Source organism: Alternaria incomplexa, assembly GCF_024043165.1.
Source record: "Alternaria incomplexa strain BMP 0042 chromosome Unknown scaffold_5, whole genome shotgun sequence".
Classification (NCBI taxonomy): Eukaryota; Fungi; Ascomycota; class Dothideomycetes; order Pleosporales; family Pleosporaceae; genus Alternaria; species Alternaria incomplexa.
Window position 1 is genome coordinate 1476486 of NW_026249854.1, and position 26266 is coordinate 1502751.

At 54.0% G+C, this 26266-nt stretch overlaps 6 protein-coding genes across 6 annotated transcripts; 3 read left to right on the forward strand and 3 right to left on the reverse strand.

Annotated features, from left to right (window-relative positions):
* Positions 1-6844: 6844 nt before the first annotated feature.
* Positions 6845-8152, forward strand: MDM12 (Mitochondrial distribution and morphology protein 12; the record flags this gene model as incomplete). The annotated part of the gene is made up of 1 exon (XM_051433975.1): positions 6845-8152. The coding sequence occupies one exon, from the start codon at positions 6845-6847 to the stop codon at positions 8150-8152; it is 1308 nt and encodes a 435-aa protein (XP_051292493.1).
* Positions 8153-12351: 4199 nt separating this feature from the next.
* J4E90_004411 (uncharacterized protein) lies at positions 12352-13188 on the reverse strand (the record flags this gene model as incomplete). Its single annotated transcript, XM_051433976.1, has 1 exon — positions 12352-13188. One exon carries the CDS (start codon positions 13186-13188, stop codon positions 12352-12354), a length of 837 nt encoding a protein of 278 aa, XP_051292494.1.
* A 478-nt stretch (positions 13189-13666) lies between these two features.
* J4E90_004412 (uncharacterized protein) lies at positions 13667-14614 on the forward strand (the record flags this gene model as incomplete). Its single annotated transcript, XM_051433977.1, has 1 exon — positions 13667-14614. The coding sequence occupies one exon, from the start codon at positions 13667-13669 to the stop codon at positions 14612-14614; it is 948 nt and encodes a 315-aa protein (XP_051292495.1).
* A 1313-nt stretch (positions 14615-15927) lies between these two features.
* Positions 15928-19550, forward strand: J4E90_004413 (uncharacterized protein; the record flags this gene model as incomplete). Its single annotated transcript, XM_051433978.1, has 3 exons — positions 15928-16023; positions 16073-19216; positions 19266-19550. The coding sequence occupies 3 exons, from the start codon at positions 15928-15930 to the stop codon at positions 19548-19550; spliced, it is 3525 nt and encodes a 1174-aa protein (XP_051292496.1).
* Positions 19551-20526: 976 nt separating this feature from the next.
* Positions 20527-21690, reverse strand: J4E90_004414 (uncharacterized protein; the record flags this gene model as incomplete). The annotated part of the gene is made up of 1 exon (XM_051433979.1): positions 20527-21690. One exon carries the CDS (start codon positions 21688-21690, stop codon positions 20527-20529), a length of 1164 nt encoding a protein of 387 aa, XP_051292497.1.
* Positions 21691-22515: 825 nt separating this feature from the next.
* On the reverse strand, positions 22516-24729 carry J4E90_004415 (uncharacterized protein; the record flags this gene model as incomplete). The annotated part of the gene is made up of 4 exons (XM_051433980.1): positions 22516-22860; positions 22909-23739; positions 23798-24567; positions 24627-24729. The coding sequence occupies 4 exons, from the start codon at positions 24727-24729 to the stop codon at positions 22516-22518; spliced, it is 2049 nt and encodes a 682-aa protein (XP_051292498.1).
* Positions 24730-26266: the final 1537 nt, after the last annotated feature.

Genomic DNA, 26266 nt, shown 5'->3' on the forward strand with positions numbered 1-26266 from the left:
GTTTACTTTTCGACGTCATAGCGACGTGTGTTCGCTGCACTTCGGCTTGGAGTTGCCTAATGCTTCTACCGTACAGCTCCATCAGGACAGCGACTGCGTGTTGCGACGCGCTTGAAAGTGGAGTATGTGGAGCCCAGCCAATGGCAAAGAAGATGATGTTCGATCATCGTGATTGAACGTTTGCATCGACTGCCGAGCGATGCCGATGTGCCACGCGAGACTTAACTTTGCCATGTACCCGGCAGCTAGTCCCTGCCATTCGAGAATCGCATGCTGAGAAATGGCCTTTGCTGAAGCCCATCCTTGAACCCGCCACTACATTTTCTTTCTAGCGAACCAAGACCGAGTCGTCTGCGAATGTGAAAAATGCTGTTGCTCGCAAATATCCTGCTGTGACGTCAATGATGGAAAACCGTTAAAAGGCCCACGTGTGGATGCCCCGCACCGCCCCCACCAGCTGCATGTGCCAGGACAGATCATCGCGATATTCTGGGCTGCGAGAGCTTCAGGCGCGAAGGGAGAGTGTCGCAAGAAGAAGGTCCAGAATAGTGAGGGCGACGAAGACGAGTTCTCAGGCTTCGTCGGGCTACCTAGGTATGCATGGACCGGCACATAAGCTTTCGCGTTCGCTCCAAAACCCTATCGCATCTTCCCCGACAAACTTTCCTAGAGCTAGCAACTCACCAGTAACGCCGGACACTACGATGACCGTTGGCTTGCGTGCGAGACGCACATCCGCCGCGTGACCTGATCTTGGCGAACCGCGAAAGCCGGATGACTACGCGTTTATAGCCACACATAACGTCCGGAACTTTTCCTGGATCAATGCTCGCTTCACAGCTTCATGCAACTCGAGCAGGCCGCTCTACGCTAATGCCGGGGTTACTTTTTCGCACAGTAGGCCACTGGATTGCGAAGCGTCGATAGCGCGCTTCACAAAATCTTCTGCTAGCCTATTTTGCACAGCGTGTATATGCGACTGGCTTATCTCCAAAGTCACGATGTGTTGACGCTGATCTGTGTTATTCGCCGATGGTGTTTCGCAAATTAGTAGCAGCAAATGGTCGAGCCGTGTCCTGCATCCGCCATGAGCCGTGAAGTTCCGGACAATCCTTCCGCCAATGAACCAAGAGTACGTTTCGCAGTGGTTAGCATTGCTTGCTCGGTCGCTTTGCCTGATGATCGACAGGCATTGTGCGTGTCAATTGTACCTTGCATCTATACAAAATGCCTCCGCGGCTTCCGGAAGTCACAGTTGTCAAACGGCGGAAAAACTCTCTCGTCGGCATTTTGGCAATGGAACCGGTACGTCAGTAGCCTAAGCCTCGCTTTCGCTTAGAGGTGTGATATGAATGCGGGCATCCAAATTCATCTTATCATATCAGTGAACTAACCGTTGGCTTGTACTAAGGCAGGCACTTTCGTTATAACCCTTATGTCGTTCATGTTGTCGTTGCCTGAAAGGGTGCGCAAAACGCCCGTTTGGCCGCTTTTCTAAGTATTGATGATCTGCTGCTAACCCCACAAGCTTTATCGGTTTCAGTGTCCAATGCTTTCGAGTACGGATATAGATGAGCAACATTTATGCGGAGCTTGTACGGCATCGTGAGGCTGCGATGGGCTCTGAGCTGGATTCCGGTAACTACCGCTGTCCATGGATGCATCTCCTGTGGAGCTGCATCCTAGCTGCATGTGCAACTATATTTTTCTCACCTTATGCCAGCGAGCTTCCCGTCTCTGATGCAGGCCGTACTGTAGATGAGCTGACAAGGGAAGTCTCAACAACATGCAAGATTGCTTCCAAGGTTATAAAGTCGTCGATGAGGACCAGGAAGTCGCAACAGTGCCGAGAGTAGACGAGACACCCTGTCCGTCATGAGGCGGGGCAGCCCCGGTTCTCATAGTCGCTGATCAGGCGTACGCCGAGGTTGACGCATGGCTTTCGTGCTAGTCATGGCGGCGGCCATGATATATGTACAGGTGGAGTGGGGCATGCTGTGCCTCTTAGCAATTGCTATCCTGATTGTGATGCTAGCGAGAGGAGCTGCCAACGGTTTTGTGGTCAGCGGAAGAATGTAAGGATAGGGCCGCTGTCACAAGCGCACCGTGGCATAGCGTGGCCTGAGCTAGTGCCTTCGCGTGTGGTAAGCGCAACCGAGATGCGCATCCTGGAGATTACCGCCAGGCTGACCTGAACGGCGCTGAGTCGCAAGTGATCCTTTGAGAATTGTGCGTGAATCGGCCGGCACTCGCATGGGCACTGGTGTGGCTCTTCTCGTAATCTCCACCTTGTACTGCACTGATCTGCGGACGATGCTGATCGTTGATCAGCTCTCGAGTGTGGTCGACTGCCGAGCAACAGCCGGAGCAGGTGACTTGAGGCTGCTGTGATGCGTGGAGACGTGGGACAAGCCACACACAAAGGGGAAAACGAGTCACATCTTAATCTTACAGCCGCGAGCCTCCGTGCCTCAAACGTGGATGGATCTGCCGAAACACAACCCTGGCCCAAGTGGGCGATAGCCCCCAGGCGAGGGCAACAGACTTTACAGGATTGTTGCAGGTAGAAAGACGTAGGTTGCTTCTGCGCGCCAGCTCTGCAGTCGCGCGGACTTGATTCCTGCGTCTCGCAAAACGAAACAGTCCGCGTTGCTTTTTGATCACCGACGGCGCATCTGCACTTGTGGAGCTCCAGGTCGCACAAGTCGATCAGGTAAGAGCGGGCCGTGACGCTAGTCCGCGTCGGGTGAAGCGCGCAAAACTACCCCTGTCGCCCGTTGGAGACTGCTTGTGCAACACATTTTTTTGACAGGCTAGGTACACAGCATGCGACGAGTAGCGCCTGTATCTCGATCGCGGTCCGTAAGGGGACGTGTCCATTCGTGTAGGATGGCTCTGCGCTCCAGGTGACTGCTCGTACTGTTGTCGGGATGTGGAGACGGGCAGTCATCACGTCTGGTGAGCGACGGGCCAGCTGCGCAAGCCGGCTCATCCACGATCGCCTTCATACCGGCGCTGACGTGGTGGCTCATTTGACGGGCGTGCTGTCGGCTAGATGTTTGCAATCCGCAGTTCGTTTGGTGCCAGGGTTCTAAATTGGGTAGGCGACTGAGGTGAGGATGTTTCCATCTCGTCTCGAATCATGGGCGTAGGTCGCAATCACTACGCTAAAGCTTGCGTCCAAATTTGGCCCACCGAACAACTAGACTCGACAGCAGACGCTTCACTTGACCTCGCCCTAAGGTAGACGTCGTTGAGTTGCGTTGACGTTATGCAAGGACGGCCCTTATTATTGCCTCCAATGTTCCACCCGTGGTGTCCGTCGCGCTGGAATCGACAGCGCATGACGAGGACTGTAGAGCGCCGGGCGTGTTTTCATCATGTCGAATTGCATTCGCAAGGGTGCCATGTGCCAGCGATGTGCGGTCGCGACAGGAACCAGGGTGCGTTTATTTGGTCGACGACCACTTCTGCTTGAGTCGAGGCCTGAGTCAGGACGCGCAAACAGACTCGGGCGCTGGCCGCCGACAATGCGACTGAGGTCAGTTGGCGATATCCACTATTGGCGTCACAGGCGAGCATGCGGCTATCCGTGTGGCATAATGTTGTCACTAGCCTTGTAGCAGACGGACTGTTGCAGTAGTGGAGGTCAACGTCCATCAACAGCACACGTTGTACCGTACGAGTAAGATGCAGACGAGAGAGTCAGCCTTGTATGGTCTGATGCACGGGGCCCTCATCCGACCACCCATGGGAATCTGCTGCCGCCGCGAGAGTGCTGGCGTTGCATGTCCTGTTTGCGTTGTATCCAAGGTCCTCAGGCGCAGATGAATGGAAATGGACGAGCATCGGAGCTGGCGCAGCGGGTGTTTCCTGGCAAAGTGCCGGGTTGACTCCGCAAGTGTGCAGACCCTGGGCAGGTGAAGGAGGAGAGCAACGGTCGTCGGGTGTCCAGGCACGGCGATTGGGCCATTCACGGCGTGTTGGTCACAGCACTGGCGCTCGACAAGGAGGCGGGATCACCCTGGCTGATGCGATGCTGGCTTGCTGGCTGCAGCTAGGCGTCAAGGCTAGTAGCTCCGCGTATGTATGTGCTTGCCTTTCCGCACGGAGCCAACGGCTGTACAAGACTGTCGCGTCTTGTTGCAAACGGGAGCGAAGGTAATCTAAGAGCTTTGGAGCGTACCGTCAGACTGGCTCGCTGCCATGTCGAAGTTATAAAACTCTCCACGCTGCCCGCTGCATCCCCTCTGGACGCTCCGACCAATTCCTCACCCGCTCGACCAAGTAGACCTACCCTGCTGCTGCTCTTCTGCTCTCCTCCCCGACCAGTCCAGCACCATCCCACGCCCGCCAACAAGCTTTGATACCTCCGCCGGCCGCCTATCTTCTCCGCGTCACGCTTGTTTTTTGGTCTTCCTTTCTTCTTCCTGCTTCAACTCCGTCTTCTCCTCTGCTTCCCCGCGAGCCCGTTGAGCTGCGCTCCGCACGGCAGTCTCGCCCTCACCTGCAAGAAGAAAGAGCTCCCGTCCGCCAGCCAATCAGCGCCCCCAAGCTGCCACCCCGCCTTCCTCGTCTCCCACGCCGCTGCAGAAGGCGCTACCCCCGCCGTACGACCGCGCCTGCCCCATTCGCCGACCCCCGCCAACATGTGCACCAAGGTCGTACACAAATATGGCTGCGGCCACGAGATTGCTGAGAAGGCGCCATGCGCGACGTCAAGAACAGCTCCTTGCGGCGTCTGCAACACCAAGACCGTCAAGCACGACGAGAAGTGTGATAGATGCGACCATTGAGACAGGTGCGCCCGACCGTCCCCAAACCCTACGCGTCACACGTGTCTAACCCCCTCGCCCTATAGTGTACTCCCGTCAAATTATTCGCACGATACCCCATCACGGCCAGCCAGTCGCACGCACCGAGCCCGCCTCCGCACTCGCATTCCAAGCACCTCCTCTCTCCTAGCTCACCGTCGCGCGACTCTCTGGCCCTGATACACAGCTAGCTCCCCATTGAGGCTCTAGCCCCAGGACTGCATTTCACGGCGTCACGGATTTCAAAAAAGTATTGGTCCTCTTTGGGTATTGTCTCTTAATTGGACTGTGGGCACCGCAAGTCCGGCGTTTTGGATACAGGCTGGTGTTGCGAGACACTTTCCTACTCGTGCCACTCGGCAGCTTTCTTACTACATGGATACCACGCTCTCCTAATCTTGTCGCGCCATGCGCCGACGGCGAACCGCACCGGTTCTCTCTTCTTATCTTGTCATTGTTATCACTATATTTCTGTCTGCAGTCTCTGGCGCTCCGCGACGTTGACACGAGGGGAAACGGCCAGTATACGAGCAAGTCAATCAAACCCTGGGCACCCGAGATGGGCACTTCGTCCTCTCTCGGATTGCCATAATTCATCTGTTGAGCCCATTCTTCTATTGCGCCGCCTCCGCGGATCTCGAGACTGTCGCGGCCCAATCAATCTGCGCTGATCTGCGGTACAGTATCACGCATGAGGAACATATGCAATGCCGTTTTTCGCCAATCGCCCTGGCTTACGGCCTCTGCGATGCCATCAATCACATTTCATGTAGCTCTCGAACCACGTCGGCGAGCTGCGCCAATCACGCGAGCCGCCTATTTGCTCTGTATATTGGGTCTGACTCCCTTGTATACCAGCCCTGCACTAATACCCAGGTAAACGAGACGACGTGGTCAAGGCACCGTCTATTCTAAGCCCGTGATAGGATGCCATCAATCAAGCTCCAGTCTTGTCATGCAGCACATGCTAGCATGTGCACCGGGCACAAGTCTCAACCTGGGAACAGGAGCGTCGCCGTCGTATGATGCTCAAAATATGGCTGTCTTATTACACCTCCGATCATGCTGAGGGACGGGCCGTAGCATGTTCAACGCCGTAAGCTTAGAGGCGTCTCTCCCAGCCATGCTGCCACATGTATCTCAGCCTCCATGGCCGCCTGAAAACTCTCGCAGTAAACCCAGTCCAAGTGAGTGCAGTGCTTTCATGTGACCAACAGCAAAGCCGCGGCCTGTGCAGACATGTATCCAGATCGCCAAATAACCGAGACTCTTGTATATTGGCACCTGATATGCGTCAAGCTCCGCACTGGTCATCTGCAACCAACCGGGTAACGCGTCTTCTAGAAGGCATTCAGCCTGACCATCTTGACGGTTCAACCGAAGACTGAGCCACATAGACGCAGCAATAGCGTCCTTTGTCATGCGTGTGATTGTGCACCGGCCCCATCAGGCTTTTCTCGCCACGCTGTTGAAGCTAGTATGGTTGATTGAATCGACACTCGAGAGCGCCGTGGCCCCTCTGAATTGGCATCTTCAGTCTAATTTAATCCCCTGTGGTGGGTGTTTTGCATGTACCAGTGCCGACCCTTGTGACTACCACTCTATCCCTTGCTCTTGATTCCGCGAGACATCACATGGTCGATCTGCAGCAAGGCGCTTGTACTAGTACGTGCAGCGACGCAAAGCGGCTCCTTTCGCTTCATCAATTAGACGACCTTCGCTCGAGTGCAGTCGCATCCTGTGCCAACTTGAGACAACACCGGCAGCGGGTCTCGCTATGAAGTGTTGAGTCTAGTCGGCTCGGGGTCGGAGGAGTGACAGGGTGTTGATGCAGACGCGAATAGCTCATCACACCCGCACGTTTCGTGAAGAAATGAGATGCGCAAGCGATGACTTCGTTGTCAGGATGATGAGTGGTTCGACGGCTCGGCGTCGTTTGTGCGCTCGGCCCGGTAGTCGCTTCCTCATTCGGCCTCGGCAGCCGCGAGTTTCAATGTTCTGTCGACAACCCCAACCTCCACTCCGCAGCCATGTCGATTGATATCAACTGGGACACCATCACAGGCGGTGCAGAGGGCTCCGCGCGTGCTGAGACAATACGCGCCTTCATCCACGACCGGTTTCAGCAGGTGACGCTGCCACGCTTCATCCGCTCAGTTCACGTGCACTCATTCGACTTCGGCAGCGTACCCCCGGAGATTGAGATTAAAGACATATGCGACCCACTACCTGACTTTTACGAGGATGATGAGGACTACCCAGACGAACAAGGGGACGGGCCAGAGGAAGGCGACACGCAGCATGACGCCAAGTCACGCGACTCCAGCAACCCACCCAGTCGTTCACGAAGGGATAGCCATTCTAGGGAACGAGGCCGAGAGGTAGACTTGGAGGAACACACTCCCATTCAGACCAGGTTACGCCCTTTTCAACCTCTTCCTCGGCCATCCACGAAACGCGCGTCATTGGCTCCCAACGAACTAGGCAGCCCATTCTTTCATGGAGCACTCACGCCAGGCATCCCTGGTGGCACCTCCAATATGAACTACTTCCATCTACCTTTGAGTGCAGGTCTCTCCGGCGCTACCACGCCTCTTGCTGCTGTAGCTGGTGCCCAATTGCATAATTGGCTTGAGAACCCTCACGGTCGGCCAACTACGCCAACAAATATGCGTCTGCGGAACGCAGCGTCCATGAACTCGCTAACCCTCACACCGCAATCTCACCCAGATCCAAGTTCAAGGCCTTCCTCAAGGCACCAACAGGACGAGGGAAAGAGGCCGTCCTTTGCCGGATCAGACGACGGTACTTCTCAGCATAGCTATGCGCGGACACCGTCTGCGTCTCCTCACCGCATGCGTGAGAAGAGTCCTGATGACATACAAGTTGTGACACATGTGCAATACTCTGGCGACATCAAAATGTCACTGACAGCGGAAATCCTGTTGGATTACCCGATGCCAAGCTTTGTCGGCATTCCTCTTAAGCTAAACATCACCGGACTCACCTTTGACGGTGTTGCGATATTGGCATACATAAAAAAGCGGGCCCATTTCTGTTTCTTGTCACCAGATGACGCAGATGCTCTAGTCGGCGGCGAGACCGGCTTCAACGGCCTTCAAACAGACGCACAAGGCCAAAACCCGCGGCCTGTGCAACGACCCAAGATCGGAGGTCTGCTGGAAAACATCAAAGTCGAAAGCGAGATAGGTGGCCAGGGCAGTGGAAAGCAGGTCCTCAAGAACGTCGGGAAGGTGGAGTCTTTCGTGCTGGAGCAGGTCAGGCGCATCTTCGAAGATGAGTTTGTCTATCCAAGCTTCTGGACGTTCCTCGTTTAGAGCTCTGGAAGTCGCTCCGCGTAAAGAGCGATTGTATGTATAATTGCATGCGCTACATACATTACATGTACAGCCAGCCAGCCTCAGCAACGAAATGGCGATGTGACATTCCGCATCGGCATTTTTCACCGCCAACGGTGGATGGGATTCATTCGAGCACAGCATTTCATCTGTCCATAATGGACCTTAACACACGGCATGCATGCATACAATTTCGGGGTCACACAACAGCGATTTTCCCCACCCGAGTGACAAAACTAGTGTCTCACGGCAGCAAAGAGCCTTGTAGCAAGCCCTTCCTTTGTACTCACTACAAGGGTCATACGGCAGACGCTCCGAGAACGTGGGTTACTTGCAGTCACCATGGGCACCCGCAGAAGCGATGAGGGACGGCATTTTGACAGCTATGTTACTGACAGCGGGTGTGACGGAGTTAGGCCACGTTGGTACCTTCAGAATAGGGACGAGGACAAATGAAGCACTCTTTTGAGCCGTTAGTGCGAGTGTAACCTGCCTGTCAAGATCACTACCCGTCGGCGTCGGCATCGGGCCCATACAGACAAGCCTCGCACCGCGGTTGTGTCCCGTCAACTAGCGCATTGCCCATCAACCTTGTTATCATGTGTGTTGATCATCGATGTCGCATCCTGTCCCTCGTTTCCCGCCATTCCCGCCTTCATTGCAATCAACCTGGCTGCATGCGCCCTTTGCTAGCATACAGGTATGCATTTCGCCAATGGTACCCACATACGATGTTGTGCATTCAACCTCACCGGTCGTTGAACCGCCTTTGTACCGACTGACCAGTGATATAGAGGCACGACAGATCAGACCCAACAGATTCCGTACTGAGTCTGCAATTCCCCCAGACTATCACATTGACGCAACACCTTACTGCTAGAGTACTGCAATGGCCAATCCCCGTATGCCAACAATTCGCAATCTAGTAGCGCAATCTCACCACGTAAACTGAGATGAAATTCATGCCTCTCAACATCAAACACGAGCGCCTTCTAATGTTCTCAATCACATGCGACCTATTCTTGGACAATCATAAGACAGAGTTTCGATAACCCTTGGAATGGATGACAACCATGTCGCATGCTTTGTGCAATATTACCGTACCTTGTGCCGTTATTGTCACATATAGACTCTTGGGGTCATAGTACCGGCTGTGAACCGGCAAGGATTGCGGCGCTATGGCGTGTCTTGCATGGCGGAAGTCGTGACGTCCGTCTACAATTGCTTCAGCCAAGCAAGCAACAGCACTTTCCGGTAAAGGTGAATGATCTTATCTGACGATGATTGCTCGAATGGCTGGACTGCGACGGTAAGACTACAGAGGTTGTACAGAACATCCCGAAGCGGAATGCCCATGCAATAATGAGAACCACCTATATGTCCGCGTTTATGCATTCCTCGATGGTCTTTGGCGCCCCAAGAGTTCACACTTCCCAGGCTTGGCACATCCATTTCTCTTGGAGGACGGCATAGAGGTCAATCTGTACCGATACCACACCATTGGTGATCGTTCTACAGCCTGGTGTATTTGCTACTGTATGAAATTGTCGCAAGCTAACTATAGTGTCCATCACTAATCTGGTTGACATCCGATCAGGCCTCCAGACATTTTGAAACTTGGATGATGTGCATGCACCGTGCCTGCTGGTTAGGCTTGCCGACAAGGCCGCGTTCAAGCGAGGCTGGCTGACTGAGCGCGAATGGGCCAATGACGCACACCATTCCCCACATCGCGACCCCGCGCGTCATTATCCAAAATGACGCAGTACGCGCCTGTGCGCCCTGACGCTACTCGATCCACTCATGAGGCTGCGAAACTTCGTGCGCCATGCTCGCGTCATTCGAAATGCGCGGCTGCCTGTGTTCAGCAACCGCAAACGCTACCAGTATGAGTGCCTGCCATCGCCTACCTGTATACGCCTATTGGAGCTCCTACCAGTGACAAGCAACGGTATCATTCGCTGCTCGTTGAAGGTTACTGAGCTTGCAGATGCGCCTTCCTTCAAAGCTCTGTCATACACATGGGGTAGTCCGCGAGCCAGTTCCATATCAGGAACATCGCGACACTATGAAGTAGGAACGAAACCTGCATCGAACGACGAAGTAGACTCGACCCGCCAGCACACCATCATATGCGATGGCTGCCTTCTCAAGGTCACCAGTAACCTTCGAGATGCACTGCAAATGCTCAGCAACGCTATCAACATGCCACACATGCCCAAAACCCCGACCTACTACTGGATAGACCTTTTGTGCATGAATCAAACAGACATTGATGAGAGGAATGCTCAGGTTGCCCGTATGGGTGATGTTTTCAAGAAGGCCGATGGAGTTGTTGTCTGGCTAGGCAAAGAGGATCAGTACACGCTGGATGCTGTCACTACCATGCGGAAGATAGCGGCTATTCCCGAGAAACACTGGCCGCTAGTACCTTACACATCCTTCTACAATCCCGAAGAGAGTCAGCTAGTATCCTCTACTGGTCTCACCTTCTACAACTGGCTAGGCTTCACAGTCCTCATCAACCGCCCATGGTTCAAGAGGGCTTGGGTGAGTTTGCAACGAATAGCTACATGCACAGCCGACGACTGATATCATCAGGTCGTTCAAGAGATCGCACTTGGCAAATCGGCTCTGGTAGTTTGTGGTAACAAGGTCTTTCCTTGGGAAATTCTATCCAAAACGCTGTCTTTTGTCAAGCTCACGAGGTGGTATCATCATCTCCATGCAGACAAACTAAAGCATGTCAAAGAGCTGCGGAAACATCCTGGCATCTACAAGCAAATTCTCAAGTCGAAGCTAGCTGTCGGCATCAGCCCTCTATATCTCAATGATACCCGGCTATTCGCATCTTCACTGATCAGAGACGACGGTCAAGCGACCAAACAACCGTCTTTTCGGAACCTGCTCGACAAGCACCGCTTTTCAGAGTCTTCAGATCCCAGGGACAAGGTGTACGCATTTCTCGGCCTGGCCAACCGGGGTATGTCTCCATTTCGTACGCAGCCTAACGCGCTTACGCCGGATTACAATCTCAGTGTACAGGAGGTCTTCACCCAAACTACAGCGGTGCTCATGTCGTCTTACAAGAACCTTTCGTGGTTGTCACACGTGGAAGATGCTTCACAGAGACGGATATCAGGGTTGCCATCCTGGGTACCCGACTTGAGCGTGCCGCTTCAACCTTACCCACTTCGCTATCGTGGTCCGGCATACTGGCATGCTGCTGGGAATCGCGTCTGGCGTCCGGATGTAGAAAGCATGAAAAAAGGACTTCTCCCGGTCCAAGGACATCGATTAGATCAGATTGACCAGACCTCTCTGCTTATTGACGAATCAGAAGACCCCCCAGCGGTATGGGCAAGCATCGTGAACCTGGCCCTTGCGCTTGACTTGTCATACCCCGACCCTGGTGCAACTGGCAAGACACCATCGCGTGTCGAAGTACTATGGCGAACGCTGACCACCGACATCTACAACCATACATACCCTGCGCCTGTAGAAACAGGCAAACTCTTCATTGATTACATCCTCAACCTCCAGATCAGGCATCGCTTGACTCCATGGTCAAGCGCTGACGATTTCCAACCCCATCATTCGCCATTGACAGAGTCTGTATACCCAGATTGGCGCAAACTCCTTGAGCTCGAACCACCGGACTCGCCGTACAGCTTCGAATCGTATTCTAAGCGCTTAGTTGCCGTGGTGGAGAGTATGTTCAATGGTACATATTCGCCAATCGGGCTTGCGCAGCTACAGCACGAGCTTGATCAAAGCGCAGGCCGCCAACGAAGACTTTTCAAAACACGCGGAGGGTTCATGGGCACTGGAGCGAGGTCGCTGCGTGTAGGCGACGAGGTCTGGGTGCTGTATCGCGGTGGTCTTCCCTTTGTGCTGCGGCCTTTGCCTAATGGCCGTTATCGTCTTGTCGGAGAATCGTTTGTATACGGGGTGATGCATGGGGAAGCTCTAATGATGGATCTTCGGCGACAGAATATCGTTCTTGAGTAGGATGCTTGAGTCTGTCATGGTGGGAACCAAAACGTTGAAGTACCCGACATGTTCACGTACTATTCGTCGCCATGATAACAGCGCTTCTTTCATTGTATTACCCCTGTACTTCGCGTCATATATCCCATCAAATGCTGCAACGACTATCGCTCCTCAAGAAAGGTTCACTATACGCACACAAAGTACTTCTCCTGCAACGCATCATGCAACCTTCCAAACACACCTCCATGCCACATCCTAAAATCATCCCATTCTTCAGCAGGCATACAAGAAGCCATCATGTTCACCCATCCACCCACAATGAGATCCGCGTAGTTCGCCGTCTCACCCTCCAAGAACGGCCCCTCTTCATGAACCATGAATAGATCTGCCAGCGACTTCAGCGCCGCCTTGAATGCTACTTTGAGCTGCTCCCTAGCCTCGCCTTGAATGCAGATACTGTCCCAGGAATCCAAGTGAGCACGTTTGCTCATCTGTGCCTTGACGGCGTCTGCCGTCTCAGGGTTGAAAGGCATATACTGAGCAACAAGCACTATATGAGCAGAGAACGTAGCGTCAACGTGGGTGTTGAACTTTGCATACGCCTTGTGTTTGGCCCCTTCGTTCAATGTGAGGGGAGCGTAGAACATGGTGTCTTTGTTCGGACTCTCGTAGTCAAGTCCAGTGTGAGTTGACTCTTCAGGAAACAAACAGCCACCAGAGTCCGGAAACGTGTCTTCGAGATAGTTGGCGATGTCGAAACTGTCTCCGATGACCTTGTCTGCGGACGGATCTTGCAGCATGGGTAGGGTGTGGAAGTCGGATCCATCGTCTAGCTTACGTGTGGCTGGGCAATTCAGTCCCTTGCGGACGGTGGAGATGTCGAGGAGATCGACCCAGGTTGTTTTGAAAGGTACGCCCTTGAAGCTTAGGGCGAGGCGGGCCTTGGAGGGGTTGGGTGCGTAGGAGCGGGGCTGGATTGGGGAGGAGATGTCGTAGAAGACGAGGGGTTTGGATTCTGTCATCTTGGCAGTGGTTGTTTGTATAAGAGTAGAGTGATGTGTTACGAAGACCGGTGGGGTAGGGGTGTCGAGTCACGTAGCTGTGATGTGGAAGAGATGCAGGCCATGCACGTAAGACTAAAGGAGCTTGGCGGGTTGTGGGGTGATACGTGACATGAAAATCGTAGCGACTTGTATTCAAATCTGTTGCAAGAGTTTACGATTGGTTTTGCCAGGTCTCACGATGTTAGTTGGTGTCGAATGAGCTGGTGCTCCTGCCGGTATCTCAGACAGGGCAAGAGCGCACGGACCCGAAAGCAGCTGTGGGAAGCAAGATGGATCTGGTTCCTGTGGAGCAGACACTACCCCACGACCTTTGACGCGTCTGCAGTCTATGAAGTCGATTTTACGACGGGCGCTCATATTCGTTTGTTCGGCGTGTAGTGGCCGATGTGAGCAGCATCTGGCAGGTTCACGCGTGTAGCGATGACTAACACAGCGAATGACCGGCTCGGCACCAGCTCTTGTCCTCGTCATAGGCCAGCCGACTGCTCACACGCGCAATGGGTGTCGCATTCCCTACGAGTGCAATGCGTGCGGCGAGGGTATATATGCCACGGCCTTCGGACTAGCAGCAGACAAGACAACTAAATGCACCATGTCCACCACTCTGCGTACAAACGCCTTGGACTTCCTAGACGTCGAGCACGATGACGAGCTTCCTGGCTATGACGAGGCTATGCCAGCTCCTGCCTACGGCGCACACGACGGGCCCCTCGCTACCTTCTGTCTTCGCCAGTATGATCGCAAGATACAAATGCTCGCTGCCTACGATGCGCCCATTGCTCCCTCGTACCGCATCACAACCAACAGCTTCCGCGTCTTCTCCAAGAAGCCGGAGATGGAGGTGCTCCATACTTCGCAGGACATGCGGCAGCGCAACATAGCCGCACTGTCCTATGACAACGACGGAGGCTTCCCCTGGCGGCCCCGCGCGCATTTCGATTACACCGTAGAGGATGGCTCGTGTACGCGGTACATGATGGAGTCGTTGAACTTTGAGGACTGGAGTTGCACCATCGATGACAAAACGTACGTCTGGGCACTCGACATGCGACCAATTGCATTGGTGCTGAGCGACAAGGACTCAGGCAAAGTCATTGCGCGCTTTACATTCTCAGACAAAGGCGTGCTCGCTCTGAGAGGTGCAGAGGTTGGCGACTTGGCCATCTTCCGCGACGGACTGACGCTGGCGCCAGGCGGTATCGACAAGGTGGTCTGTGGTGTCATGATTGTCGTTACCTTCTTCAAAAGAATGGGTAGGAACTACACGAACCCGAAGACGGATGGACTGGGGCGAGTAGGGTCGGTGGCCAGAGAGATGCCGCTGCCGTCGCTGCATCGGGGCTCGACAGCAGGCTACTCGAGTTTGGGCAACTGGGCAGGATAGCATGCATGTAGCTGAAGGTTGGATATTAGGTGGTGCAATGCAGATATTGGCTGACCGAAAGACGCGAAAGGTACCATGTTGCTGTGCTTATGCCACGCGTGGAAGGGCCGAGAAAGCACCTAGAGACGAGATGGGTGTCGATCTGGGGCATGGCCTACCAGAACGTGGGTGACGGCGTCATGGGGCTAGAAAACGGCGTGACAGCGCTCGCGCACTACTCGAGACAGCGGCGCGGACCGGGCAACGACTGCTAGCAACCACCTAACAGCCGTTGTAATGTTGATGTTTCGACGTGATGTTTTATTTCTTTGTGCCGGTGGCTTCATGCCAGTCATGCCTCGGAGGCGACGCAGGACGCTTAACCCCTATGCGCGCCCGACCCGGGCGAAGGTTCTGGATCGCACCGACTCGAGCCAATCTGCCGATCAAAAGAGCAGGTGGAGACGGGCCCGTCCAAGACGACAAGGCCATCCCCGCTTGCCAAGTCGCTCGAACTCGTGTTTGCTGGTGGAGAGGCAACGCTGCGAGGGCGCCCCAAACACCACACAGCAGACAGCGTGGTGACACCGAGTGTGGCTGACAGCAGTGCGCGTCCAGACGGCACGCCTCTGCACAGCGCAATCTGCTCAGTCCATGCATTGCCCTGGGCCAGCTTGCAAGCTGTGGCGAACCAAGCCTTCGCCTGGGTCTGGAGCCATCAGCCCATGTTCAACGTTCGAGGCGTCTAGCCCAAAGGGACCAACGCCTAATCTCTCCCCGGGAGGCCCGCCCTCTGCCCTTTTCCACCACCGTGGACGCGACTGCGACCTGCACCGAGCCGCCGCCGCCGAGCTGCTCTTCCAGCTTCACACTCGTCGCCAGCGCCCGCCAGAGCACCCGCTCGTCCTCTCTTTTCGCCAGTCCGCTGCTCGCAATCGTTCGCCCGGGACCTGCGGCCAAAAGCAATATAAACCCTGCACCACCAAAGGCCGACGCACCTGTCGCGCTGCTTCGGGCCTAGCAGCCTTGGTCGTGCTTTCACTCCACCTCGCCTGCGTGCCTGCCCTCTGAGCCGCGCCCCAGAGTAATCGAGATCCTGTACTGATCGTCGACGATACGCTTGGAAAACTCCGCCGCCGCCCGCTGCGAGGAATGGGATTCGCACATTCCCCTCTGTCTACCCACAACACCCGCCCTCGCGTCTGTCAGCTCGCCGGTACCGCTTGGACAGCTGAGTGAGGTCCGCCCCGGCTGCGCATTCTCCCACTATTTCCGGGCTGCGTTGCTCCCCTCAAAGCACGTCGGTAGAGTAGCCTGCGACTCTTCGCAGAGCCATGGTCAAGATGCGGATTCCCATCCGCGAACAGTTGGGATGTCTGGTTCTGCTGGCGTCCATGATAGGCCTGGCCGTCATAGCCGTCGCAACATGGGTACATATCGACGCTGCATACTCGTCCATGCTGGTACTGACTTTGCCAGCTCACCAACCACAACTTTGTGCTCAACATCCGCTCGACTCGCCTGACACTGACAGCCTCGCTCAAAGCCGCCCAACTCTCCTCGAATCTGAACTTGATGCAAATCCTGTCCCAGCAGGCTGCGAACCGCCTCTCCCCGCAGGCCGCCCTCAACCGATACTACGACGGCAACACCTCGGAGGCGAACTGGGCCCGAGTCGAGGAGGACTACGATGCCATCTTCTCTGGTGATATGAGAACCCGTGTGGCTGTCCAGGCCAAGATATACCCCTTCAATTCCTCCGAGCGCTCCGTCTTCAGCCGGACCGCACAGAGCATGATGGACGTTGTGCTGCCCATACTTAAGCCCGACGGCACGAATGCGACGCTAGGCGACAACGAGTACGGCTTCATTGACGACCTCTACCCCAAGTTCTCTGTCGAGACGATTCCCTACAACGACACCGTCAACACCTACAAGGCACACTACGAAGGCAGGACCATTGACAACACGAGCTACCTCTTCACCGGGCCCTACCGCGTCAACGAAACACTCAGCTTGGTCTCGGTCACCATACCCATCATCAACAACACGTCCAACATCGACACCCTAGGATGGCTTACGGCTGTCCTGGACGCGTCGCTGATTACCAATGTCGTCAACGCCATGGAAGGTCTAGACAACAGCGGTCTTACCCTGCTGTTCGGCCCGGACAATGCCACGAATACCTTTCCTCCGGCATATCTGTACGACGCCGATACCCCCAACGCTCCCGAGAACGTACAGGTTCGCTACCTCGCCCCGCCAACACAGCGAGCAAAGGTGCAACGGCATGGACAATACGACACCTCTCTTGATCCGCCTCCATTCGACTGGGCAAGATATCCCGCCATTCGCAAGGGTTTCACCAAGCCTACCGGCGCTACCAACAATGCTGGTAGCATCATCTCCACCAGAAACGAGGATGGCGACGATGTTGCCGTTGGGTACGCTGTCGTTAACAGTCCCATGGTCGACTGGATGATTGTGGTAGAGCAAACCCACGATGAGGTCTGGGGACCCATCTACCACCTCCGGAACGTCATCCTTGCCTGTGTCTTTGGCACAATGGGTGCAATGCTACTTTTGGCCTTTCCCGTGGCACACTTCTCCAGTCAGCCCATACGAAGACTACGCGATGCTACCAAAAAGACAGTAGCGCCTCACATGTTCGAGGACGACGACTTCAGCTCGCAAAACGATGGCGCCAACGACAGTTCGGAAGACGCGGCCCTTGCCCGCAAAGAGGGCTTCTTTGGTCAAATCATACATTACCGGAGAAACGCAAAAATGAATCGAGCAGAGAAGAAGGAAGCCGAGAGACGGAGACAATTCCGCATTCCAGGCAAAGTCAAGGACCGTAAACACTTCATTCACGATGAACTGACGGATCTGACAACGACCTTCAACGAGATGACGGACGAGTTGATGATGCAATACGAGAAACTGGAAGAGCGGGTGGCACAAAGAACAGCTGAGCTCGAACAGAGCAAGAAGGCGGCCGAGGCGGCTAACGAGAGCAAGACGCTGTTCATTGCGAACATCTCGCACGAATTGAAGACACCACTCAACGGTATTCTGGGCATGTGCGCCGTGTGCATGTCGGAAGACGACCCGAACAAACTGAGACGGTCGCTGGGCATCATCTACAAGAGTGGAGACTTGCTACTCAATCTATTGACAGATCTCTTGACTTTCAGCAAGAACCAGGTTGGTCAGCAGCTCAGTCTTGACGAGAAAGAATTCCGACTACGAGACATCAGCTCACAAGTCTTGGCCATTTTCGAAAAGCAAGCAAGAGAGGGCGGCATCAAGCTCGCTGTCGAATTCGAGGGACCATACGAAAACAACCTGGACGATAGCGGACGGCCGAACGAGCTTCGCGACCTCGGACCTTTCGGGCTTGGTCGACTCAAGGACATGGTCTTGTACGGCGATCAACATCGGATTCTTCAGGTGGTCATCAATCTAGTATCGAATAGTCTCAAGTTTACGCCACAGGGTGGTTCGGTCACGCTTACTATCCGTTGTCCTGGAGAGGCACACATGTCAGACAGTCGCAAGGCGTCTCTGCAATCAAGGCAGAGCTCAACGCGCAACTCGAAAACTCGCGTAAGAGCCTCCGCATCAGAGGTAGGATCCGTCTCAATTGCGACACCGAGCGACAACTTCGGAACCGCCAACGTCATCAACGTCATGGGCAAGGGAGATGCGTTCTCCCGCTACATGGCTCAGGAGCGAGCCCCAACACCGCCACCGGGACGGTGGTTGTCTTTCGAGTTCGAGGTCGAAGACACTGGCCCAGGTATTCCCGACCATCTACATGCCAAGATTTTCGAGCCTTTTGTGCAAGGCGACTTGGGTCTAAGCAAGAAGTTTGGTGGCACCGGTCTTGGCCTGAGTATCGTCTCGCAGCTGGCTGGTTTGATGAAGGGCACGATCGGTCTCAAGAGTGAGGTCGGACACGGAAGCGTGTTCACAATGGTAATACCGTTGAAGCACCTTACAAGTCGGGCCGACAGTACAGCCAGCTCCAGAAACGTGAACCTGGAAACCGGGACACCGCGCCGCAGCTTATCGATCGACGAGCCGCCGCGAGGTCGCTCACATGATGACGCGCTTTCGGCCCGCTCGATACAGTCCGCTACAAGTGGCCCGATCGTCGCTGGGAACACCGCTGCTACTGCTCCGTCCGGGCCAGTTGCATTCGACACCGATACTCAGCCTCGTCTTGTCGGTCTTAGTCAGCCTTTCTTCGCTTCGAATGCGCCATTGGAATCACCAAACTCGCAAGTTGCAGCTATGAAGCGCGTTGAAGCCGAAGCTACAAAACGTGGAGACAAAGTCAAGGTTCTCGTCGCCGAAGACAACAAGACAAATCAAGAGGTCGTACTGCGCATGTTGAAGCTTGAAGATGTGTACGATGTCACTGTCGCAAAGGACGGTCAGGAAGCGCTCGACTTGGTCATGGAAAGTATGGAACGCAAAGCTCCATACAACCTCATCTTCATGGATGTCCAAATGCCCAACCTGGATGGTCTGCAATCAACGAGATTGATCCGACAGTCTGGTTTCTCGGCCCCCATCGTTGCTCTGACAGCTTACGCGGAGGAGAGTAACGTGAAGGTATGTAATCAGCGTCCTGATCTCGCTACTTTATACTAACAAGTCATAGGAATGCCTCGACTCAGGCATGGACTTCTTCCTTTCGAAACCGATCCGCCGCCCCGCCCTCAAACACGTCCTCAAAACATACTGTCCTACCATCCCAGAAGAAGAGTCGGACACAACGCCACCCGGTTCCGCGGTCTTGACGCCGAAGCCAAATGGTGTAGCGGTGAAGCCTGCCCCACTAGCGGCGGGGTTCACGGCGCCATTCACCATCGTCTCGGGAACGAGCGATAACCGGCGTGCCGATGAATCGCCCGCCATATCGCCCATGACCTCGCCTGCAGCGTAGCGCTAGTGATGCATTATCTTGCTGCGCTCTCATCTGATCTTTTTCGCTGGATTCATTATCCCTGTCCAGCGACACCTCTGTCTACGAAGTTCCTTGTAATGTCCTAAGCACGATACCACTTAATCGCTACTTTTCTAATCTCGTTCGCGATATTATAGTTTTCCATTTTCTTTTGCGGCAAATGTACATAGCAAGCATGGCGCTGGTCGGGTACGGGTCGATTTCCCTTTTTTTCTTCTGCTGGTCACAAAACATCTGGGTGTGCGTTTTGGCGTTTACTCTTCGGCCTGCAATTGCCAGAGCCTTCTTATCGCTGGGCTTATTTCTTTGGAGAGATTCTGATTTGTCGTCATCTTCGAGGGTGTTTTATTGGTGTTGGGATGCGGAGCATGAGATGACCCGCGGGGTCCTTTTACTAGGCAACAAAACATTTGGTGGGGATCTGGGATGAATCAATTGAACTTATCTTGCAACGCCATGTTGGCTGTTGCGCTTCACTTATACTGTCTGAACTGGTTGTCTCAGTGTGTTGTCCTTGCGATATTCTGCGATGCATGTGAATTATTCAGGAGATGAAAAATCTTGCATCTTAATACCACCTTACACAACGAAGAGACCGAACAGGTGCGCTACAGTCTACGTCGGCGTAAAAACGTATACCAACAAAGTCCCCAAGGCAGCGTGGTATTCTAGACTGACAGGTTTATGTGGGTGTTTAGACTTTTGCTTGGATGTTGTGGTACTATCCGCTAGTCTGCAGTGTCCTCACGTCAGAGGAGGAGAAGAGTAATGGGATGACTTTGTCTTTTTATATGTATGAGCGCTAGGGGATCTGAGATGAACACGATTATCTTTTGGCATCCATCATGATGTCCGCTAGCCCGACAGTAGTATCTAGTACTATACGCAGACGTGCGGGGCGTTGGGCACCAACGCACGCGTGTCCGAAACCGCAACGTATGAATGATGACCAGACTCAAGAAGAGCCCTCCAGATCGGAATCTCCATCAGGATGTGTGTAGTAGTCGGCGAACGGGTTAGGGACACTCCTCTTGGGACCTTCCAAGCCAGTCAAAGCCTTCACAAACGCCTCGTCTTCCAAGTTCTCTCGTTCTGAATCATCTATGAGGTCATCGTCAACAATGCCGAAGTCAACTTCGACAGAGTTATCGATGAACGCCATAATAGCGTCCATGTAGGAGTCAGAGCGACGGCCCTCCAAACGTTGGTCTTTTCGCACCTTCTCTATCCACTTTGCCTGCCAGGCTTCCGGCGCAAGTGTGTAGTAGTCCGAGACAATGTACTCCGCGCGCTGGCTCTTATCCCAAGCAACCACAGTGACTACGACACCCTCCTTCATCAACGCGTTGACAACGCGACGTGAGCGCTGCAAGACCGGCGTACAGTATATGAGAGCACCATTCCATTCGAGCTTGATCGTGAGGTGGAAACCCTTCTTGACTCGCACATCCAAAAGCTTCTCGAGATGGTGTTGGAAGATGTCTAAGCCCTCCTTGCTCTGAATGGGGTCTTTTGATCGGCCTCCGTCTTGGATGTAAGCGTCCGGCGCCAGGGTGAGCTCCAGGCGACGAATGTGGTCGAGAGGTTTGACGCCGAGGTGGAAGTAATCTTTAGACAGGAAGTGGGTGAGTTCATGGAGGTTATTAGCATCCAACTGACGGCCGGACATCTTGCGATAGTATGCTTTGGCGACTTCCTTTGCAACGTCCATACCGACATACTGGTGCTGGACCCATAGTGGAAGCTCCCACCAAAGGAAACAGCGACAGTTGTCTCCCATGCAGGGTACGGACCAAGGCGCCAAATTGATCTTGTCCTGCCCTCGATGGCCAGTGGACGCGAAGGACCGTGGGAAACTTGTAGTATTCGAAGTCTTCTCGTACAAGGTCACGTCATCGAAGACTAGCCTGAGCATGGGCTCGTCCCAGACGTAGTCGTAGACCATCTCGCGGAGCTCTGGTGGTAGAGTGGTGTGGAACTTGTCGACGAAGTTGCGGCACAGCTTCTCAGCGACGACGCGGCTGAGGTGATGACATGCCCTGCCTACGTCCTCCCGCCTGGTCTCGAGCTCTGCAACCTTGTTCTTGAATTCATCAAGCCTGCGTGGGAGTTCAGCCATACATCCTCGTGCGATCGCTCCAAGACAGGACTTACTCGGTCTGGACAGAGATCTCTTCTGCGAGAAGCCTAAAAGGTGTGAGCAATCGTTTGTAGATGTCGCGAATGTTATCGCTGACCTTGATAGCTCTGCCTCGGTTGCCTCCAGCGTGGGCGCGTTGTTGCGGAAAGAGCTTGCGTCTGCCATAACAAGGACCCAAATATAGATGCTACGCTGAAAGTGTTTCCTGTGAGAGTATCGGTGTCGTAGGCGCGGGACAGCAGAAATCAGGGTCCGCGCTAACGACGCGCTAACGCGATACTGGTGGTGTCACGAGAAAGGGACCGAGCTTTGAGACACCGGGCAGTTACGATGCTCGTGTTACTGTTTGGAGAGAGGGTATGATTAGAATGTTGATTATGATGTGGACAGTCTTTCCAGCATTGGGTTCGCGCGCGTCTATCGTCTGCAATGTTGCATCAGCTCGTCCTCGTCGTCCACTGCGGATGTTGATATGACGGCCTCGCGGTGTATCTGTTTTTTCGAGCTTTTGTTTTCATCATTTGCATATCCCAATGCCTCGTCCGCGGTTCATCCATCCCTTGGTCCCTTCTCGCCAACTGCCGGCGCTGGTCTCGTCTTTGAGCCTGGTACCATCTTCAAAGCACGAAGCCTCAGAAGAGTACAGTTGCCCGAACGCAGGAGGAGCACATTCCGTTCCAGACTATTGCTGTACGCTAAAGTGTGGCGATGGCAATTGAGAAGGTCGGAAGAGGAAATAGTACTTTTGAAGTGGTATACAGCGCAGTTCGCAATCCATATGGATAGCCTTGATGTTCTGCCTCATCAGCTATCGTAGGGAGCGTCCGTCCTCATGATGTAGATCTCGCCAACAAGAACTACCAGACCAACGAGCATGGTGATCGCGATGATGGGCAGATTGACGCGCGCAAACTCCAGACCACCAACACGGATGTGCTTTCTGCCCAGAATATCGCGCCAGAGCATGCCCGCCAGCGATGCACTGAAGGCGAGACTGAAAGCACCGTAATTCACGCCAATCGCCATGCTGTATATCGTGCCCCAGAACGTTCGATCGGATATTGGAATGCCGTTTTGACGGTGGATTTCTTGCCACGATTGTACCACCCTAGAGATGAGAATTGTGGTGCCGATGTTAGTTCCAGCAAACTGGTCCAAGGTTAGCTACTTGAGTTTTATGGTGAAATGGACACTCACGTTACACAGTATGACTGAAACGAAGCCCATGCCTCCAATCGCACCAACCGTCCCTGTCTTCTCAACCCAGTGGTCCCACCCATGTGCAAAGACCGGAACCCAGCCCTTGGTGACCAAAGCCTGGACCAGCACGAACATGCAAAAGGCGAAAGGAACAAGCGCCAGCGGGAGGTGGTGGAATACGGTCATAGTTGTCGGAAACGTCTCCTGTGCCCATCTATACGTGTCTGCGACGAGTGACGCGAGTGTGGTTGGCATCGGCCTCTTGGCTGGCTCTAGCCTCTTCTCGTCCTGCGATACGAGTTCAGCGCCCATCATCTCCCGTGTTCGACCGCTCAATATGTGACTGGACGCCTCAGCCAATGGCCGCGACTTCTCCTCGGGGTTCTGGGCCGTTTTGTGATCCGCTTGAGTGGCGGTCGCGTCCAGCTCTTCTTGTATGACAGACTGCCTCCTAGTCTCAGCTCTTTCAGCAAGTGCGGCCTCTGCTCTGCGTCGGCCCTCGTGGGCGATCTTACGTGTCTCTGTCCGGTTGAGCCAACCCATTGTGAGATCGAAGATAAGCATGACGATTGCAGCGGGTAAAGTGACCCAGAACACCGGACGTTCATGAGAGCCTTGAGAGGCAGCATTGATCGCCAAGACAGTAATCAGTGTAGCTGCCATGATGGCTGCTCCAAACATTGCGCCTTTCCTATCCAAGAAGGGGTTCAGGACTTCCTCGAGGGATAATTTCTTCTCTTGTTCGTCGTCGTCACTGTTGGGATCGCTTTCGTTGTCTTCGAGTGCACCTTTGGCGAAGGGAATATTGGGATTGACCGGTTTCTTGTTCTATTGGAGGAAGCTTTGTCAGCACATACTATAACACCTCGCTTGTGGGAGTGCTTACCTTGAGCTCATCTGGAAGATCTTCCATCTTGATAGAGGCGGGGATGAGAGATTCGTCGTGGAAGATGATGTACAACAAGAAAGGATACAGTACAACTCCCGTGACAAGAACTGGTACGATAATGTTGGCCGTGTACTTGATGAATGTGATCCCAAACGCGCCGGCCAAGACTAGGTTGGTCGGATTGGATGATACCAGTATCGCCGATGCGATGTTGGCGACCGAGAACTGTGTGAAGATCCACGCCCTTGGATGCTTGATGTTGCTTGATACACGCGTCATGTACGACAGGAACGCAGTGCCAGACAAAATGACCGGATCGTTACCGATGAACGCAGTGAGAAGGAAGAAGAAGGCATACAGGTAGAAGAAAAGCCGGTGACCGACTTTCCCTCCTTTCTGCAACACCTTGAAAGCTAGCCATCTAATGAGACCGGAAGCATCAACAGAAATGGCGATGTAAGCAAGAGAGAGGAAGAACAGCATGATATCGTATGGAACAATACCCTGATCACCCAGGGTGCCACCCTTTACTTCTTTTGCGCCAATAGCAAGGATGGCTAGTAGAAAGAGATCCGCTACCAGAGGTGTCGTTATGAAGTTCATGGGAAAGTCGAACCGGACGAATGGTCCAGGCTTGCCATTCCGGATCCTCGTTGGGTGTTGTGGTGGTGCGATGATGCGCAACGCGCTCATGGTCTTGACGAATGGAGTCCATATTATCCGCGGCACATAGATGGGTATGTGGAACGGAAACAGAACATTGATGTCTACAAACATTTTGTCGTTAGTCCGCCATCTGCAATGTCAGTATACACACGCTACTTACTTGTCAGTACGAAAACAATGAGAGTCACTATTGAGCGCCACTCTTTGATCTTGCTAGTATCAAGGTCAGGCCTCTCTGTCTCTGTGGCGCGCTGGTTCAACATGTTGCGCCCCGTTGCAATGCTGGAAATCCACACTGCAAGATGATCTTGGGGCCAGAAAAACCCCAGGAGGTGTCCTGACGTTTAAAACGTGCAAGAACAAGCTTTTGGGTTCTGGGTAAGGGCCGATTGATGGGTACGTACGCCCGCTAGACGTTGCAGGCGATCTGTGAGCCGGCGTGCCTGGGCCTCCGTCGCAACCGTGGACTTCAGTACCGATGCCGAGAAATTGCTTGTACGATGACGCGCGACATGGGCATGGCGGCAGGCAAGTGAGGCTCTTGTATTGTCGCGACATCTGCAGCCCAGGAGGCTGAGCTCGCAGCCCAGGATGACAAGGTGATGGCATCTCGGCGCCGGTTGGGCCGCTAGCGAGTAGCGCCTCCCGTATCGAGAAAGGGTCCAGCGCTGACAGGTCATGCCTTCCACTCAGCCTCTCGCCCTATGCAACTGCGACAGGCGAAGACGATATAGTTCACCGGTAATCTGCAATGCCCCAAACCATTGGAGATCGACATGGCACGCCTTACCCCGGAGTTGCCCTTATGCGCAGCGCGCATACCTATGCCGCTCCTCTCCCTTCGTGACGGCTCATTCAGCAATGTCTTCATCTCATCTGTCTTTACCCATACCAGGGAAGCATGTCTGCAACTAGAGCGCTATCCGATTTTGCAACCGCTACCTCGACCGCTACATCGTCTAGCCCAACGCTACAAGTCGTCTGTGCATGGCCCATTTCGTCCAACTATGGAGCAGGCTCGCGTGTTAGTACCAACTCCATACCACGTGTAGAGCGGGTCTGGACCTATCAGAAAACTGATGCATGAATACAGATCCTGTACTATGTTCTTGTCGCCGCATGTGTAACATTTCGCAAAGCAGAATGGCTGCGGAACACCTGTCTGGCTGCCGTCTTAATTCTGCCGGCCATTTCGGCCCTGCAGGCCCTCGTGCTAGCAGCCGCGCATACGAATGGTCAGTACAACAGCCACCAAGAACTCCAAGAAGCCCATATCTGACCAAGAAACTTTGTAGGCGGCGTCGATATGGATATCTACGGAGTAAGTTCTTGGTGCCAATATGCCGTGCGACAAAACTGATCGATCGATTTCGCCTGTGCAGGCTTTCCAGTTCTGCGCAATTGGCATTTTAGCAGCGCCTCTCACTGTGAGGTTGTCGCGAACCTATTTCCAGTCTCCCGGTCGCAACATCATATTTCTGTGGACGATACTGATCTTGATGGGGCTGCTGGCCCTCTGCGTCGAATTCTACCGGGTTACTTCAACGGCCTGTAGTAGCGACGATAGTGGGAACCCTTTTCAAGGTGCCGCTAACTTTCCGTACGAGCATGCTACTTGCAATCTGACATGCTCTGAAAGCGTGGGTCCGAAATCTCCGATGCGAGGCGGATCTGCCGCCGACGTCTATGTCATTCCCGTGCCGCGCATCTTGACCTTCAACGCGGCCATGCTGCTCTCCGCTGGATTTTGCATACCTGCGATACTGTCTCTGATTTTCACGTGGGACAAAATCCTCGAGA